This window comes from Panthera onca, chromosome B4 (genome assembly GCF_046562875.1).
Source record: "Panthera onca isolate mPanOnc1 chromosome B4, mPanOnc1 haplotype 2, whole genome shotgun sequence".
NCBI classification, from domain to species: Eukaryota; Metazoa; Chordata; class Mammalia; order Carnivora; family Felidae; genus Panthera; species Panthera onca.
Window position 1 is genome coordinate 137,144,523 of NC_138345.1, and position 14,542 is coordinate 137,159,064.

Here is a 14,542-nt window from a genome sequence, read left to right on the forward strand (position 1 = left end):
CACCTTGGAAAGCTTCCAGGACTTTTCAGACGTAGCCCACACTAAAGGCAAGAGCTCACTGCGGTGAGGATTTCTGGCAACTTCTCTGGCTTCTAAAGAAAAGAGTCATGGAAACCAGAGGCCCAGGCCGCTCTGGTGCTTGGAGAAACATGTCGGGGTCAAGAATTTCCCACCCGTAAATTCCCCACGTTTCAAGTTCAGAGGAGGTCTGCGCAGGGCTGGGGTTTGCATAACCTCTCACATCCCAGCTCTTCCTGCTTTGCGGCCTCCTGACAAGCTTGTCATCTGGGCCAGGGTTCACGAAGATGGTCTGATGCACTGAGACGCGCAAACAGATGTAAAGTCAGACTGAAGCTCGGTGCCCTGGAATTTGCTTGATCAAAAAGGGAAATTAAAAAAAAAAAAAAAAAATATATATATATAGGCAAAAACGGTTTTGGAATGTGCACCCCGGGGCGCTGGGCACAGGAACCCCCCTGTCAGGGCCTCCTGGTTCCCCATGTCCCTCCACGCACACCAGCATGGTGTCTCCCAGCCAATGTGCCACAGTGACCCCATTTCCCCTGGCACTTGTCCCTCTTCAGAATTCACCAAACAAAAGTCAGCATCTTTGAAGTGGATGTTTATAAATCCAAGACTTTTTTTTTTTTTTTTTCCCAGAATGTTTGGAGGCCTTAGCAGATTATTTTAACTCTTTTCCCCAGATGTTCTTGCCATATTTGGGCAAGACAAGAGACAGGAGGGCTTTTTTTTTGTTTGTTTGTTTTTTTTTTTTTCATGAGAAACTGCACTGTCTGGGAGAAGGCCACGGATGCCCGGGTCTTCTCTCTCTCACGGGCGATTCTGGGCTGAACCTTCACGAACAACTCAACCAGATCCTGTTCCAGTCCAGGTACACAAATGATCATCGGACAGGAAATGTCAGCCGGTAAACAGTTTTGGAGGAACCCCCAGCACCTTGCCCAAGAGATCCCTATCTCTGGGGCAGAGACTTTCTGTCACTTTCTGTCTCCCAGAGATAAGGATCTGATCATCCACTCGGCATGTCAGGGCTCGGGGCGACCGGACTCGTGCCCATTTCACAGAGGGGAAAGTGAGGCCCAGAGAGGGGAGCAGCGTGTCCGGTTTTTAAACACATCTTCGCTTGGGCACATTTCAAATCTATAGACACGTTTCAACAACAGTATAATGAATATCCATGTTTTTTACCAAATGTTAACATTCTGCGACATGTGCTTTCTCTCTCTTTCTCTCTCTGTCCCTCCTTATTCACGTTTCTGCTCTCGCTTCGGAGGTGGTGACATCGTCCGGCATGCAGCTCCTTCTACGTGACCACGATACTCTGACTGCATTCTGGAAATGGCAGATCTACTCAATATTACTATCTGATACACATTCCATAATCTGGATTCCCCTCATTGTCCTACTAGCCGTAATAGGGCTCTTTGTAGGTAGTTTTCATCCAGGAATTAATCAAGGGTCACCAGGGGCAGTTAGTGGTTGTGCCTCCTTCAGTCTTCAACAGTTCTCAGCCTTTTGTTTTGTGTTGTGTTTGCCTCTGGCTTTGCTGACATTAACATTTTCAAAACACCCAGGCCAGCTGGTTTGCAGAAAGTCCCTCAATTGGTGTTTGTCCGGTTGTTTCCTCTTGGTCTGATTTAGGTTAAACTTTTGGGATGGGAACGCTGCAAAGAAGATCCTGGGCCCTTCTCAGAGGCATGAAGCACATGAAGTCAGTCTATCCATTATTGGTTACCTTACGTCTGATTACTTCCCTAAGCTGATGTCCCCAGATTCCTGTACATCTTGTTCCTTAAAAAATCTTTCACCTGTGGGGCGCCTGGGTGGTTCAGTCGGTTGAGTGCCTGACTTTGGCTCAGGTCATGATCTCGCTGTTTGTGGGTTCGAGCCCCGCGTCGGGCTCTGCGCTGACAGCTCAGAGTCTGGATCCTGCTTTGGATTCTATGTCTCCCTCCCTCTCTGCCCCACCCCCACTTGCACTCTGTGTCTCTCTCTGTCTCTCAAAAATGAATACACATTAAAATTTTTTTTAATTTTATTTTTTATTTTTTAAAATTTACATCCCAATTAGTTAGCATATAGTGAAACCATGATTTCAGGAGTAGATTCCTTAACGCCTCTTATCCATTTAGCCCATCCCCAAACCTTAAAACATTTTTAACAAAATCTTTCATCTACGGTTTTAACATTCATTGAGATGATTATTTCTTGAAATCAGTTATTACCAGGATGTTTGCAAAATGGCGATTTTTGGTTTGTCATTCCTTGTACATTTACTAGTTGGTGTTCTCCGAAGAAAAATGTTCTCTTTTACAACATTTAAAAAAAATGTTTTTTTAATGTTTTTATTTATTTTTGAGACCGAGAGAGACAGAGCACGAACAGGGGAGGGGCAGAGAGAGGGGGAGACACAGAAACTGAAGCGGGCTCCAGGCTCTGAGCTGTCAGCACAGAGCCCAACACGGGGCTCGAACTCACGGACCGTGAGATCATGACCTGAGCCAAAGTCGGACGTTCAACCGACTGAGCCACCCAGGCACCCCATACATTTTTTTTTTTTTTACTTTTTAAGTTTTTTAAAGATTTATTTATTTCGAGTTCGAGAGAGAAAGAGAGAGAGAGCAGAAGAGAGGGGCCGAGAGAGAGGGAGACAGAGAAACCCAAGCAGGCTCCACACTGTCAGCACAGAGCCCAATGCAGGGCTCGAACCCCCAAACCACAGATCATGACCTGAGCCGAAGCCAAGAGTCAGATGCTCAAATGACTGAGCCACCTAGGCTCCCCTGTTTTATAACATTTTTTCAAGTGCCAGTATTGGCCCGCGGATTCATGTTTCACCCAAGGGGCTAGATTTGTTACTTTTATTATTTATTTTGTGTGCAAACTTTCCATCTGGCCGCGGGGCGCCCCTTCAAGCCCCTTCTGGGCCTGCACCTTGGACATAGTCCCATCGTCTTCCAGAACTTCTTCAGTTTCTAGGCTCCTCCTGACATTCTCTGTCCCAGCCCGGAAGTTACCATCTCTCCCAGGGGGCCCAGTGCCTTTTACTGGGGAATGCTTTTGCAGGACCCAGAGTGCTAAGTGACTGTGGCTAGGCCCTTTGAGCAGACAGAGCTAGGGAGTTGCTATTTTTATCTTAGCAATACTACCGATTCAAAACTCCATTAGGTCTCCTCCCCCCCGCCCCCCAAATCTCCCTCATGCTGTATTGAGGACCTGGGTCCTGACACCAGTTCTGGGGTACACCCAAGTCACTGCAGAACTGCTCTGCCCTCCCCACCCCTGCTTCACTCCTGCGGTCCAGGCCTTGGCTACAGCTCTCCCTGCCTTCACAGTGCTTTCTGCAAGGGAGCATAGTCAGACAGGCCTCGTCAAGTTTGTCGGTAGTTTTCTGCACAGGGTTATGTCGTTCATGCTATACCCGGATTCCTTACTTTCTGTTAAGTTTCCAATTTCAGTTCCCTCCCCACCCTTGTTGATTTATTTCTTATACGTAAAATATAGTATTTAAGACACTCTTGGAGATTCCTGACGCTGGAAGAGTGTGTGTGCGGCCTGGAGAGTCCCTGGCCGTCCACCTGTGAACCCCAAGGGTCACAGCGGGGTCTCTGGATAGCTCACAGGCCCGGGACCTCGTGGTCTCTATGACAGCGCTTTTTCTCATTAGCCTGTTTAATCTTCCCAAGAGCCGAGAGAGTATCCGGCACCTAGTAGGGTCTCCGTAAACAGCTGTAGGAATTAGAGGCCCATTTCACAGGGTGGAAGCCGTGGCTCAAAGAGGGGACGTCTTGCCCTCAGAGGTCTCATTAGGGAAGAGACGCTGTGAGAACGCCGCCCCAGCTCCTTGCACACAGTAGGCGCTTCGGTGGAGGCGCGGGGCGGGCCTGTGCCCCGGGGAACCAGAGTTCTGGGTAGACGGGGCGGGGCGTATGCAAATAGCCAGCGAGGAGGCCGGGGATTGGCCGGCGCGGGCGGGGGCGGGGCGCGCCGAGGGAGGGCCCAGGCCGCCAGGTGCGCGGACCCTGAGAGGCGCGGTGCCCGCTGGACCGCCCGCCCCGCGCTCCCCGCGGCTGGTTCAAGGCCATGCTTCCGCTCGGGGCCCTGCTGGCCCTCGGCTGCCTGCGCCTCGGCTCGGGTGAGCGGGGAAGGGGAGAAGGGGCCGTGCCTCGGGAGGGCGGGCAGCTGTGACCTGGGCCCTGACCCTCCCACAGTCCGCAGAGGAACCTGGATGCAAAGGAGCATTGGGAACGGGGAGCTTCGCGTGTTCACTCCAGGAATGGGCACGCCTGCCTGCTCTGTGCCAAGCCCTGTGGATCCTCTGGGGACTCGGGTGTTGCTAACAATAGACCACACTAACTAATAAGCTTCCTCAGGTGGGATTCCAGGGCTCAGGGATCACAGATCCCTGTGATGGGTGCTGTGAGAGACAGACGCACAGGGGGCTGCGGGAGAGCAGAGAAGGGGCGGGACTAGACCCTGGAGAGGCCTGGACTGGAGGGGATGGAGGGGCATTGCAGGGGAAGGGGCAGCCCCGGCAAGTTCAAGGAGGGAGGCAGTATGGTCTGTCCTGGGAACCTCCCGACCACTGTCCATCAGCGTGGCTGGAGCACGGGGTGGGGGTGGGTGGGGGGCGTGCTTTGGGGTGAGGCCGCAGGCCCAAGGAAGCAAAGCCCAGGACCTCAGGACTTTGATGCCCCTTCAGAGGGGCTGGACTGTGTTGGAGTCCCTTCCAACGCAGTGGGGAGCCACAGAAGGGGGGCCCAGGAGGAGAGTGACAGGGTCAGGTTTGCATGTTAGAGAGCAGAGAATGGGGGAAGGGTCCACGTGAAGAGAGTGGAGCCGCTGGCCTGGGCTGACTGCGTGAAGAGATGCTTAGGAGAGGCAGTGGGGTTCTTGGCAACCGAAGAGAGAGAGGGCAGCCGGGGGCTGGACCGCTTGGCTTCAGGGGGTGGGCGGGGGGGTTGTGGGGGCAGGGGTGCCGCCTGTGTCTGAGACAAGTTCCTGAGATGGCCCTTGGGGAGGGCGAACCCCGGTGCCCGGCACACTCTGGGTGTCGGGAACCCTGTGCAGACGTGGGGTGGGGGGCAGAGTGTGCCCAGGGCTGTGGGCTCTTCTGCTGGGGGTCAGCTCCTGTCCTCATTGCCTCCTCTAGGTGTGAACCTCCAGCCCCAGCTGGCCAGTGTGACCTTTGCCACCAACAACCCGACCCTCACCACGGTGGCCTTGGAAAAGCCTCTCTGCGTGTTTGACAGCTCAGCGGCCCTCGATGGCACTTTTGAGGTCTACCTCTATGTCCTGGTCGACTCAGGTAAAGGGCTTCTTCCCGCGGGCCACACTGAAAGGGGCTTTGACCCGTCTGCAGGGAGGAGGAAAGGACACGGGTAGCGGGGTGCTTTAGCACCGGAACGCGACTACCCCCGTGTACCTCACTGACATGCAGCCCTGTGGGCTCCGTGCCAGCCCTGGGCGGGGAGCTGCGGCCACACGTATGGACTGGTCCCTGAGAAGCGTCCAGTCTAGCGGAGAAATAAAGGCAGCACCAGTCACTGAGCACCTGCATCGTGCTCAGTGCTTCCCACACCTTAGAGCTAATATTGACAACCGGCCGGCAAGACAGCTGCTAGGATGCCCATCACAGAGCAAGGAACCAAGGCTCGCAGAGGTGGAGTCACTCGTGGGAGCTCCCAGGCTGGAAGTGAACCCAGATCACTGTGGCGTCTCAAGCCCCGGCCCTTCCCCAGGCTCCCCGAGGTGGTGCCTGATTGGGGTTTGCGAGGGAAACCGTGCACTTGGACCCACGTGCTCTGGCCGGGCCTCGCCTGCTCACTGGGGCGATCCTGGGCTTCTGAGAGAAAGAACCCAGTGACGACCTCTTACATTTCTGGCAGCCCGTTCAGGGCCATCGTTTTATTCTTTCAGCCGACATTTCCCGCCCGCCTACCTGCGCCCGATCTGTGCCCACTGCAGGGGGGTTCTCTCCCATTTTACAGACCAGGGCCCAGAGAGGTAAAAGGGGTTGTCCAAAATCACCCAGCAAGTAAGGAAGGGACCTAGGACCCAACGCAGGTCTGTCTGCCTGCATGCTGTTTGCCCCGTACCGTAGCACCCTCCTTTCTCATTTTACGGAAGATCCAGGGCTCTCAGGGGAAAATGGTGGAAGTCTGTTGGGGTGGGAGGGTCTGTAGGAAGAGGAGGTGGGTGAGAGCCGGGAGCCGGATCACCGAGAGGTGATCCTGTCTGCCCCCTCCATTGCACAGGGAGCCCTCGAAGCAGGGCTGAACCTGCCTCAGCCTGGGACGCAGGGCCCAGCATAGCGCTGGCTCAGGGAGGTTGTCCGCGGGTATGGGGTGAATGGCTGAGTGAGTGACTTTGAGCTGAGGTGGCCAGGAATCTCACTCCCGACCCTGTCTCCGCAGCCAGCTCCAGGAACGCCTCCGTGCAGGATGCCAAGACCCCGCTGAGCTCCACCTTCCAGCAAACAGAGGGGGGAAGGACAGGCCCCTATAAGGCAGCGGCCTTTGACCTGATCCCCTGTGGTGACCTGCCCAGCTTGGATGCCATCGGGGATGTGGCCCGGGCCTCGGAAATCCTGGACGCCTACCTCATCAAGGTGGGCGCCAATGGCACCTGCCTTTCAGACCCCAACTTCCACGGCCTCTGCAACCCGCCCCTGTCAGCGGCCACGGAGTACAGGTGGGTGTGGGCAGCTGTGGGTGAGTGACCGTCATGCCCCAGCCCTGACTCAGTACTGGCCCAGGGCTCACGAAGGGGCCTGCTTCAGGGCGTGTGACCATGCCAGGGCCCCATGCACTCAGAAGGACCCCTGCTTGGCTTAATCCTCTGCCTTTGTCATCTTGAAAATCTTTTATTATTTTTTAAATCTTTTTTTTTTAACATTTGTTTATTTTTGAGAGAGAGAGAGACACAAAGACAGTGTTAGAGGGGGAGGGGCAGAGAGAGAGGGAGACCAGGATCCGAAACAGGCTCCAGGCTCTGAGCTGTCAGTACAGAGTCCGACGCGGGGCTCAAACTCACGGACCGCGGGATCATGACCTGAGCCGAAGTTGGATGCTTAACCAACTGAGCCCCCCAGGCGCCCCCCCCCCCTTTTTTTTAAGTGTTAAACTAGAGGCTGTTGATTTTTTGGTTCTCAGAATATCCGCTGTTTTAAACTGACCGTGTATGAGACCGTCAGTGGGCTCTTGGTATTTTGTGCTGATCTTCCTTTATGATTAGAAACACTTGATTGGGGTTTTCTACATAAAAATATAGCCCTGTCCCAGGAAAGTTGGGTTGGGAATGAATATTATTCCTTTTTTTTTTTTTTTTTTCTTTTTTAAAGTCGCTTTTGTGTGCCAAGGACCAAGCTGGGAATAGTGGAAGGCAAAAATACCACCAGGACAAATGGGTTAATACTCAGCCAGTATGCTACAGGCCTCGTATAGATAATAGAGAAATGGTGGGGGCGGGGCTCCGAGAGGGAGAGCTGACAGGAGGGCCATTGGTCCCTTCCTGGAGGCTTCCTGGAAAGAGTCCAGGGGCAGGAATATGGGGCAACGGTGCCGATGCCAAATCCAGCACTGTCCTGTCGCCCAGAACCCACCCTGTGGCCGCCTAGATTTCCATCTCCTGGAAGTACCCCGTCTGTCGCCCAAACCTGTCCTCCCAACCCCTCCCACCTGCCGGTGGCCGGGGCGCACAGGATGGATAGAAGTCGCCCTTTGCTCCGTCTCCTTGCAGGTTCAAGTACATCCTCGTCAACATGTCCGCGGGCTTAGTACAGGACCAGACCCTATGGTCCGACCCCATCCGCACCAACCGGCGTAAGTGGCCGGGGGGAGGGCTGCGGGGCAACCCTCAGGGGAACCCGGGAAACCAGACTCAGCCTGTCATGGGGAAAAGTCTCCCCAGATGCAGGGCAGGCTGTTGGGTTGATGAGGAAAGTGCATCTTTAAAAAAATGTTTTTTAATATTTATTTATTTTTTTGAGAGAGAAAGAGAGAGAGAGAGAGTGAGTGCGTGCATGTGTGCGGGGTGGGGGGGAGGGGCAGAGAGAGAGGGAGACAGAATCCGAAGCAGGCTCCAGGCTCTGAGCTGTCGGCACAGAGCCGGGGCTCGAACTCACGAAGCATGAGATCATGACCTGAGCTAAAGTCGGACGCTTAACGGACTGAGCCACCCGGGGGCCCCAGAAGGTGCATCTTAAAATGGTTTACCTGACACTTGCCCCCTCCCTTGTCTGAGGTGTTGTAGCGGGTTTTGCTGGCGTAAGTGAGGTGGGTGTGGAGTTTGTCCTGCATTCCATCCTGACCCCCCCACCCCATGTTGAGTCCACCCCCACGGTAAGCTGACGGGCCGTGCAGTAGCTCTGAAGGGTAGCTTGAAGTCACATGGCTAGTGACGGGTGTGGACAGGCAGGGCGTGTCTGCATGTGGCTGGGGTGGCTCCCCGCCTGCCTGTGTGTTGTGCCCCTACCCCCCCCCCCCCACCCCGTAACAGTGCTGCCTTGGGACCAAGAGTCCCGAGTTCAAGCCCAGCCTCTGCCCCTCACTGCTGTGTGAACCCTTCAGAACCTCAGTTTCCACATCTCAGAAGTGGGAGGAAAAACCCTTGGTCTGCCTCCCCAGCCAGATTCCTTTGAATTATCCAGGCAAAAGCACTAGGCCCAGTTCTTTTTGGGCAGGGCCCGAGGTCAGTTTGTGGGAAGACTGTGCCCTTTGGCACTAGACAGACCGGCACGTAAACTCGAGTCTAGAGTCCGAGTGCCCTGGGACAGGAACTCAATCTCCCTGGGCTGCAGAAAGTGATCTGTAGAATGGGCATCCCGTGGGTCTATATGGGGCAATGACCAGAAAGCAGCTAGTTCACCGTAGGACCTGTAAGTTGTTCACTGAGTTCTAAAGGGTGACTTTGGTAGAGGGGTGGAGGGGTTCCGTTAGACCAGGGCCCTTTGCCTCATCTTTAAAAAAATTTTTTTTTAATTTTTATTTTTGAGAGGGTTTTGAGAGAAAGAGTGAGCAGAGGAGAGGCAGGCACAGAATCCAAAGCGGGCTCCAGGCTCCGAGCTATCAGCACAGAGCCCGACGCGGGGCTTGAACCCACCGACCGCGAGATCATGACCTGGGCCGAAGTCAGATGCCTAACCCACTGAGCCACCCGGGTGCCCCTGGCCTCATCTTTAATTGCGGATGATCCGTATCCCACCCATTTCACCAGAAGAGTTGAGTTAGTTTGTAATTTAAAATTATGCAAAAGGCCAGGGACACCTGGGTGGCTCAGTCAGTTAAGCCTCGGACTTTGGCTCAGGCCATGATCTCACAGTTCGTGAGTTCAAACCCTGCATCGGGCTCTGTGCCGACAGCCTGGGGCCTGCTTGGGATCCTCTGCCCCTCTCCCTCTGGCTCTCTCTCTCTCTCAAAATTAAGTAAACATTTTTTTTTCTTTTTTTTTTTTTAAACGTTTATTTATTTTCGAGACAGAGAGAGACAGAGCATGAACGGGGGAGGGTCAGAGAGAGAGAGGGAGACACAGAATCGGAAACAGGCTCCAGGCTCTGAGCCGTCAGCACAGAGCCCGACGCGGGGCTCGAACTCACGGACCGCGAGATCGTGACCTGAGCCGAAGTCGGCCGCTTAACCGACTGAGCCACCCAGGCGCCCCAAGTAAACATTTTTTAAAAATAAAGTTATGCGGAAAGACAGTTAAGAGAGGAAGAGATGAGACACACGAGGTAGTTGGGACGTGGGTGTGGAACAAGCAAGATAATTGCGCCTCAGACCTGGGGGGGGACAGACACCGACCCGGGTCCCTGCTTCATCCTGAGATCTGCGGCTGCCAGGCCTGGGGGTGGGGGGGGGTCCCCTGTGTGTCCCTGGGAGAAGGCTGAGGGGTGCAGTGTCTGGGGGGTAAGTGGGCCCATGTCCCGTTAGCCACCCCCTACTCCGCGATCGACACGTGGCCGGGCCGGCGGAGCGGGGGCATGATCGTCATCACGTCCATCCTGGGCTCCCTGCCCTTCTTCCTGCTCGTCGCCTTTGCTGGTGCCATCGTCCTCAGCCTCCTGTGAGTAGCCGCCGGCTGGAGGGTGCGACTCGGGGTGCACACCAGGCACGCTCCTCCTCGAGCGTCCCCCCCTCCAGGCAGGGGAGAGCCCAGAAGGCCATGGAGCTGCCTTCCACCCCGGGGTGGGGGCGGGGCCGGGGGCTGGTGAGAGGGGAGCAGTGTCCTGGGGTGTCCGAGGTCAAATCATTCAGCTGGGTAGGGAGGGGCTCGGTAGCCGGGCTTTGCGGGCAGGTCCTGGCTCTGACACCTCTCCTTCTGTGCCTCAGTTTCCTCATCCGGGCGACGGGGATACGAACAAATACTATCCTCTTTGCGGAGTCTTGAAGGTTAAGTGACATAATCCCTAGAGTTTTCAGGGCAGCACCTGGACACTCAGTAAATATTAGCTTTGTTGTCATAGTTCAGTTCACCTACTTGCTGTAAGATGGGGAAACTGAGGCCCAAGGTCACAACAGCCAGTTAAAACAGAGTTGAGCTCAGAGCCCTGGGCTTCTGAAGCTACCAACAGCTCTGATGTTGGACGAGGACTTGAGGTCTCCCGTGGGGGGGTCCGGAGCAGCTCACAGGGCTGCCTGGTGGCCGTACACAATCCACTCATCCTGGGACGATGGCGCAGGGGGGGAATCAAGGCACAGGCAGGTGCTGTGGGAATCTAGAGGAAGGGGAGGAAGGTCCTGGCTGGATCCCTGCCAGGGAGGGCTTCCTGGAGGAAGGAGCAGGAGGAGCCGAGTCTGTACGGGGATGAGTCGTCAGGTCCTATGCAGAGTGCTGCTCAGAGAGAGGGAGGCTTTGAAGGGGGAGAGGGTGCCTGCCCCAGTGCTGGTGGGAGGACAGATGGGAAGTCCCCTTGAAGCAGGTGAAATTAAGGGGACACAGAAACCAGCCAGGTGGGAAAAGCCCTGTGGGCTGGGTGGGGGATGGGGAAGGGGACAATGAACCTGCAAATCAGGTTGCCCTCTGCCATTCAAGTCCTTAAAAACACAAATAACAGATGAGATTAGTCACTAGGAGACTGGTCTGGTCAGACTTGGGAGCCCTGGGGACACGGGTATGCCCCTCCCTCCTTGTGGGCAGCACGTTAATCTGGCACCAAAGGTCCTGTTATCTGACGTTAGCCTGGCTCTCCCATTTATCCCTCCTCTACCCCCATCCCAGCCCCAGCGACACCAGACTTCCCACTGTTACCCCAGCCCTTCCTGTCACGTGCCTGGAATGCCTTTCTCAGCCCCCTCCTTCGGGATATATGACCTGTCCCCTCCTCCAGGAAGCCTTCCTGTCCCTTCTGTCTGGTCATTCTTTCCTGTGGCCTGTCTTCCACAATCTTAGCTCTTTGGGGATTTGGGACGGCCGCCTCCCAAGTGTCCAGCTCATGGCAAGATCTGTAAATCGCCTGTTCCCGCAGTTCCAAAGGGGGTGCCCCTTCCCTTATCCCGGGGCCCTGGCACGCAGTGAGGGCTCTGGAAAGACTGGTCTCTGGCCGAGGGCAGTGTCTAAGTAGAAAGGTCCCTGAGCAGCTGCAGGGGTTTAGGCTTGCTCTGTGCCCCTAACCCTTACTCTCTTCGTCTGCTTGGCCAGGGACACGGGCGGTTCTGACAGGGAAACGACACACGACTCCCAGATCACGCAGGAGGCCGTCCCCAAGTCCCTGGGGACCTCGGAGCCCGCGTACACGTCTGGGAACCGGGGGCCGCCGCTGGACAGGGCTGAGGCGTATTCCAGCTAGCTGCAGGACTGAGCCCGGGCCGCTCCCGGGCGGGAGGCCTTCTCCCCACTGGCCTTGCCCAGGGGGTGTGCGGGCAGCCGGTGCCCTGACCCCACCCGCGGCGGAACAGGGTGTGTTGGCCCAACCTGCGGGAAAACTGTTAATAAAATCTTCCCAAGGTTTTGAGTTCCAAATGAATGAGGGACAAGACAGATGAACGAATGCTTGAGTCCGTGTTGGGCAGAGGGGCCGGATTGTTTCTCTAGAGGGTGGGGGCAGGGGACTAATTTTCCATCAGAGTGGAGGAGGTGAGGGTTAGGAAAAACGGGTGTCAGAACCCCTGGAACATCCGGAAGATGGGGGAAGCAGCACCCCCCTGATCGCCTCCCGTGAGCCGGAGGGGTCCCGAGAGACGGGCCAGGCGTGCAGTCACTAGATGGTGTTTGGGGTTCGCTGACTACGAGGTGCTTGAAGCTGAACTGGGCCCCACAGGGGCAGCGGCCATCAACTCCTGTGTCCCCCAGCAGCCATCTCCTTCTCTCCGGGGCTCAGCTTCCTCATCTGTAAAATGGGCTGATGTGTAAATGGCTACTTTCAAGGCTCCTTCCCTGCTTTCCCTGAGGGCACCGCGGTAGGCGGGCCGAAGAGGCTTCCAGAAACAGAAGAGGGGCACCGAGTCCACTTGTGGGGGTGCCGCAGGGACCCTCCTACTCCTGCTTCCCGGCTCAGATGACTCAGTTCTCTCTTCTGAGCCAGGTAGCAGGACCACTTCCCTCTGGGGGATGTGCAAAACCAGTCATGGTTTTCCCATCACGGAAAGAAGAAATTTCTCCGAGCAGGGCTGGGTTGAAGCAGGCACGCTACCTGTCAGCTGTGAGGGAGACAACACTCCTGACAGGCGGCGGTCTCCCCGCTGGCCTTCATCAGCAGTGGCTGATGGGGTCCACTGAGACCACCAGATCTTCCTCTGGGGGTACGGATGCTGAGACCAGCACGGGTCCACCAGCGGGTTCCAAAGCCGGGAAGGCAGGAGGCAGAAGCTGTGAGAAGAAGCCTAAAGGCAGGCAAGGGTCAGGAGAAGCCAAAGCGGCTGAGGGTCCATCAGGGTAGCCGCGGCCACGGGAGCTGAGAGGAATCCAGTCCCTGGGCCGTGGGGAGGAGGGAGAGATGACACAGACTGGGTATGCTTCGGCCAGCTCTGGATCCCTCGACACTGTATTCCAAGCCCAGGAGCACTAGCCTGGGCGGCCACTGTGCTTCTGTGCTAATTCGTCCTCCCCGAGCCCTGCCTCCAGTAGGGCTGTCCTTCCAGAGCTCCTCCAGGAGAAACCCCAGCGGCCGCAGAGGGGAGGCAAGGCTTCCGGAAGTCTGCCCTTGTTAAAAATTCCTGCAAATGTGCATTTTGGGTTTTTTTTTTTCCATTTTTTAACAAGTAATCTCTATGCCCAGTGTGGGGCTCGAACTCACAACCCTGAGATCAAGAGTCGCACGTTCTATCAGCTGAGCCAGACCCTGCCTTCTGTTTTGTAACATGCCTGTATTTATTTTAATTGAGGTGGGCTTCACATAACACACAATTAACCATTTTAAAGCATTTAGAACATTCTTGATGTTATGCAACCATCCCCTCCGCCTGCTTCCAGAATGTTTCCATCACCCCAAAAGGAAACCCTGTACCTCTCAAGCAGGGACTTCCTGTTTCTCCCCCCGCCCCAACCCGAGTCCCTGACAATCACCAGTGTCTCTGGACATTTTGTACCAACGGACTCATACAACGTGTGGGTTTTTGAGTCTGGCTTGTCATGTTTGAGTCTTTGGTCGTGTTTCTGAGGTCCAGCCACACCGTAGCAGGTGTCGGTGCCTTGTTCCCTTTTCACGGCCGCGTAGCAGTCCGCCCTATGGCCCTGTCATTCTTCGGTGGACGGACACAGGGGTCGTCTCCACGGTTTGCTGTCATGTCGCAGTTTGCGGGGGGCAGTGCTGCTCTGAACAGCCATCTTCACGTATTTGTTTGGACACCCGTTGTCAGGGGTGTTGGGTGCGTACCTCGGAGTGGATGGCCGGGTCATATGGCCGTTCTGTTTCACGCGTTGAGGACCCACCAAATTGTTTCCCACGTCGGGAGAGGCTGCTGGTCCCGCGAGTGAAGCACAGCCTTTCTGGCATCAGATCTGACTTCCCTGTCAGCCGGGAGACCTTAGGTGAGCCGCTTCGGCTCGTGCAGCCTCGGTTTCCCCGTTTGTAAAAAAGCTTTGGGCCCTCGGTTTCCCTCTCTCTCTGCCCCTCCCCTGCTCGTTCTCTCTCTCAAAAATAAAGAAACATTAAAAAAGAAGAAGAAGAAGAAGACAGGGCGCCTGGGTGGCTCCGTGGGTGGCTGGGTGGCTGAGCCGTCTTCGGCTCAGGTCATGATCTCCCGGTTCGTGAGTTCGAGCCCCGCGTCGGGCTCTGTGCTGACAGCTCGGAGTCAAAATCTGTGTGTCCCTCCCTCTCTCTCTGCCCCTCCCCCCCTCACGTTCTGCCTTCTGTCGTGCTCTCTCTCAAAAATAAGCATTAAAAAACAACAAAAAAAGGAGACACGTTTGCTGTCTGAGTCTAACAAGGAATTTCTTTTGTTTGTTCCCCACCGAATCTGCCAGCCTGGCCTCGGCAGGCCTGTTACGGCATAACCCACAGACTTTCTTTTTTGTTTTCTTTTGACTTGCTTTCTTTTGGGGCGGGGGGGGGGAGGGACGTGCAAGTGAGCGAGGGGCAGAGAGA

General features: G+C 55.5%; 1 protein-coding gene across 1 annotated transcript; it reads left to right on the forward strand.

Annotated features, from left to right (window-relative positions):
- Positions 1 to 4,029: 4,029 nt before the first annotated feature.
- On the forward strand, positions 4,030 to 11,983 carry UPK3A (uroplakin 3A). The gene is made up of 6 exons (XM_060656108.3): positions 4,030 to 4,156; positions 5,174 to 5,329; positions 6,438 to 6,714; positions 7,762 to 7,844; positions 9,951 to 10,083; positions 11,659 to 11,983. Exons 1-6 carry the CDS (start codon positions 4,105 to 4,107, stop codon positions 11,804 to 11,806), a joined length of 849 nt encoding a protein of 282 aa, XP_060512091.1. The 5' UTR covers positions 4,030 to 4,104; the 3' UTR covers positions 11,807 to 11,983.
- Positions 11,984 to 14,542: the final 2,559 nt, after the last annotated feature.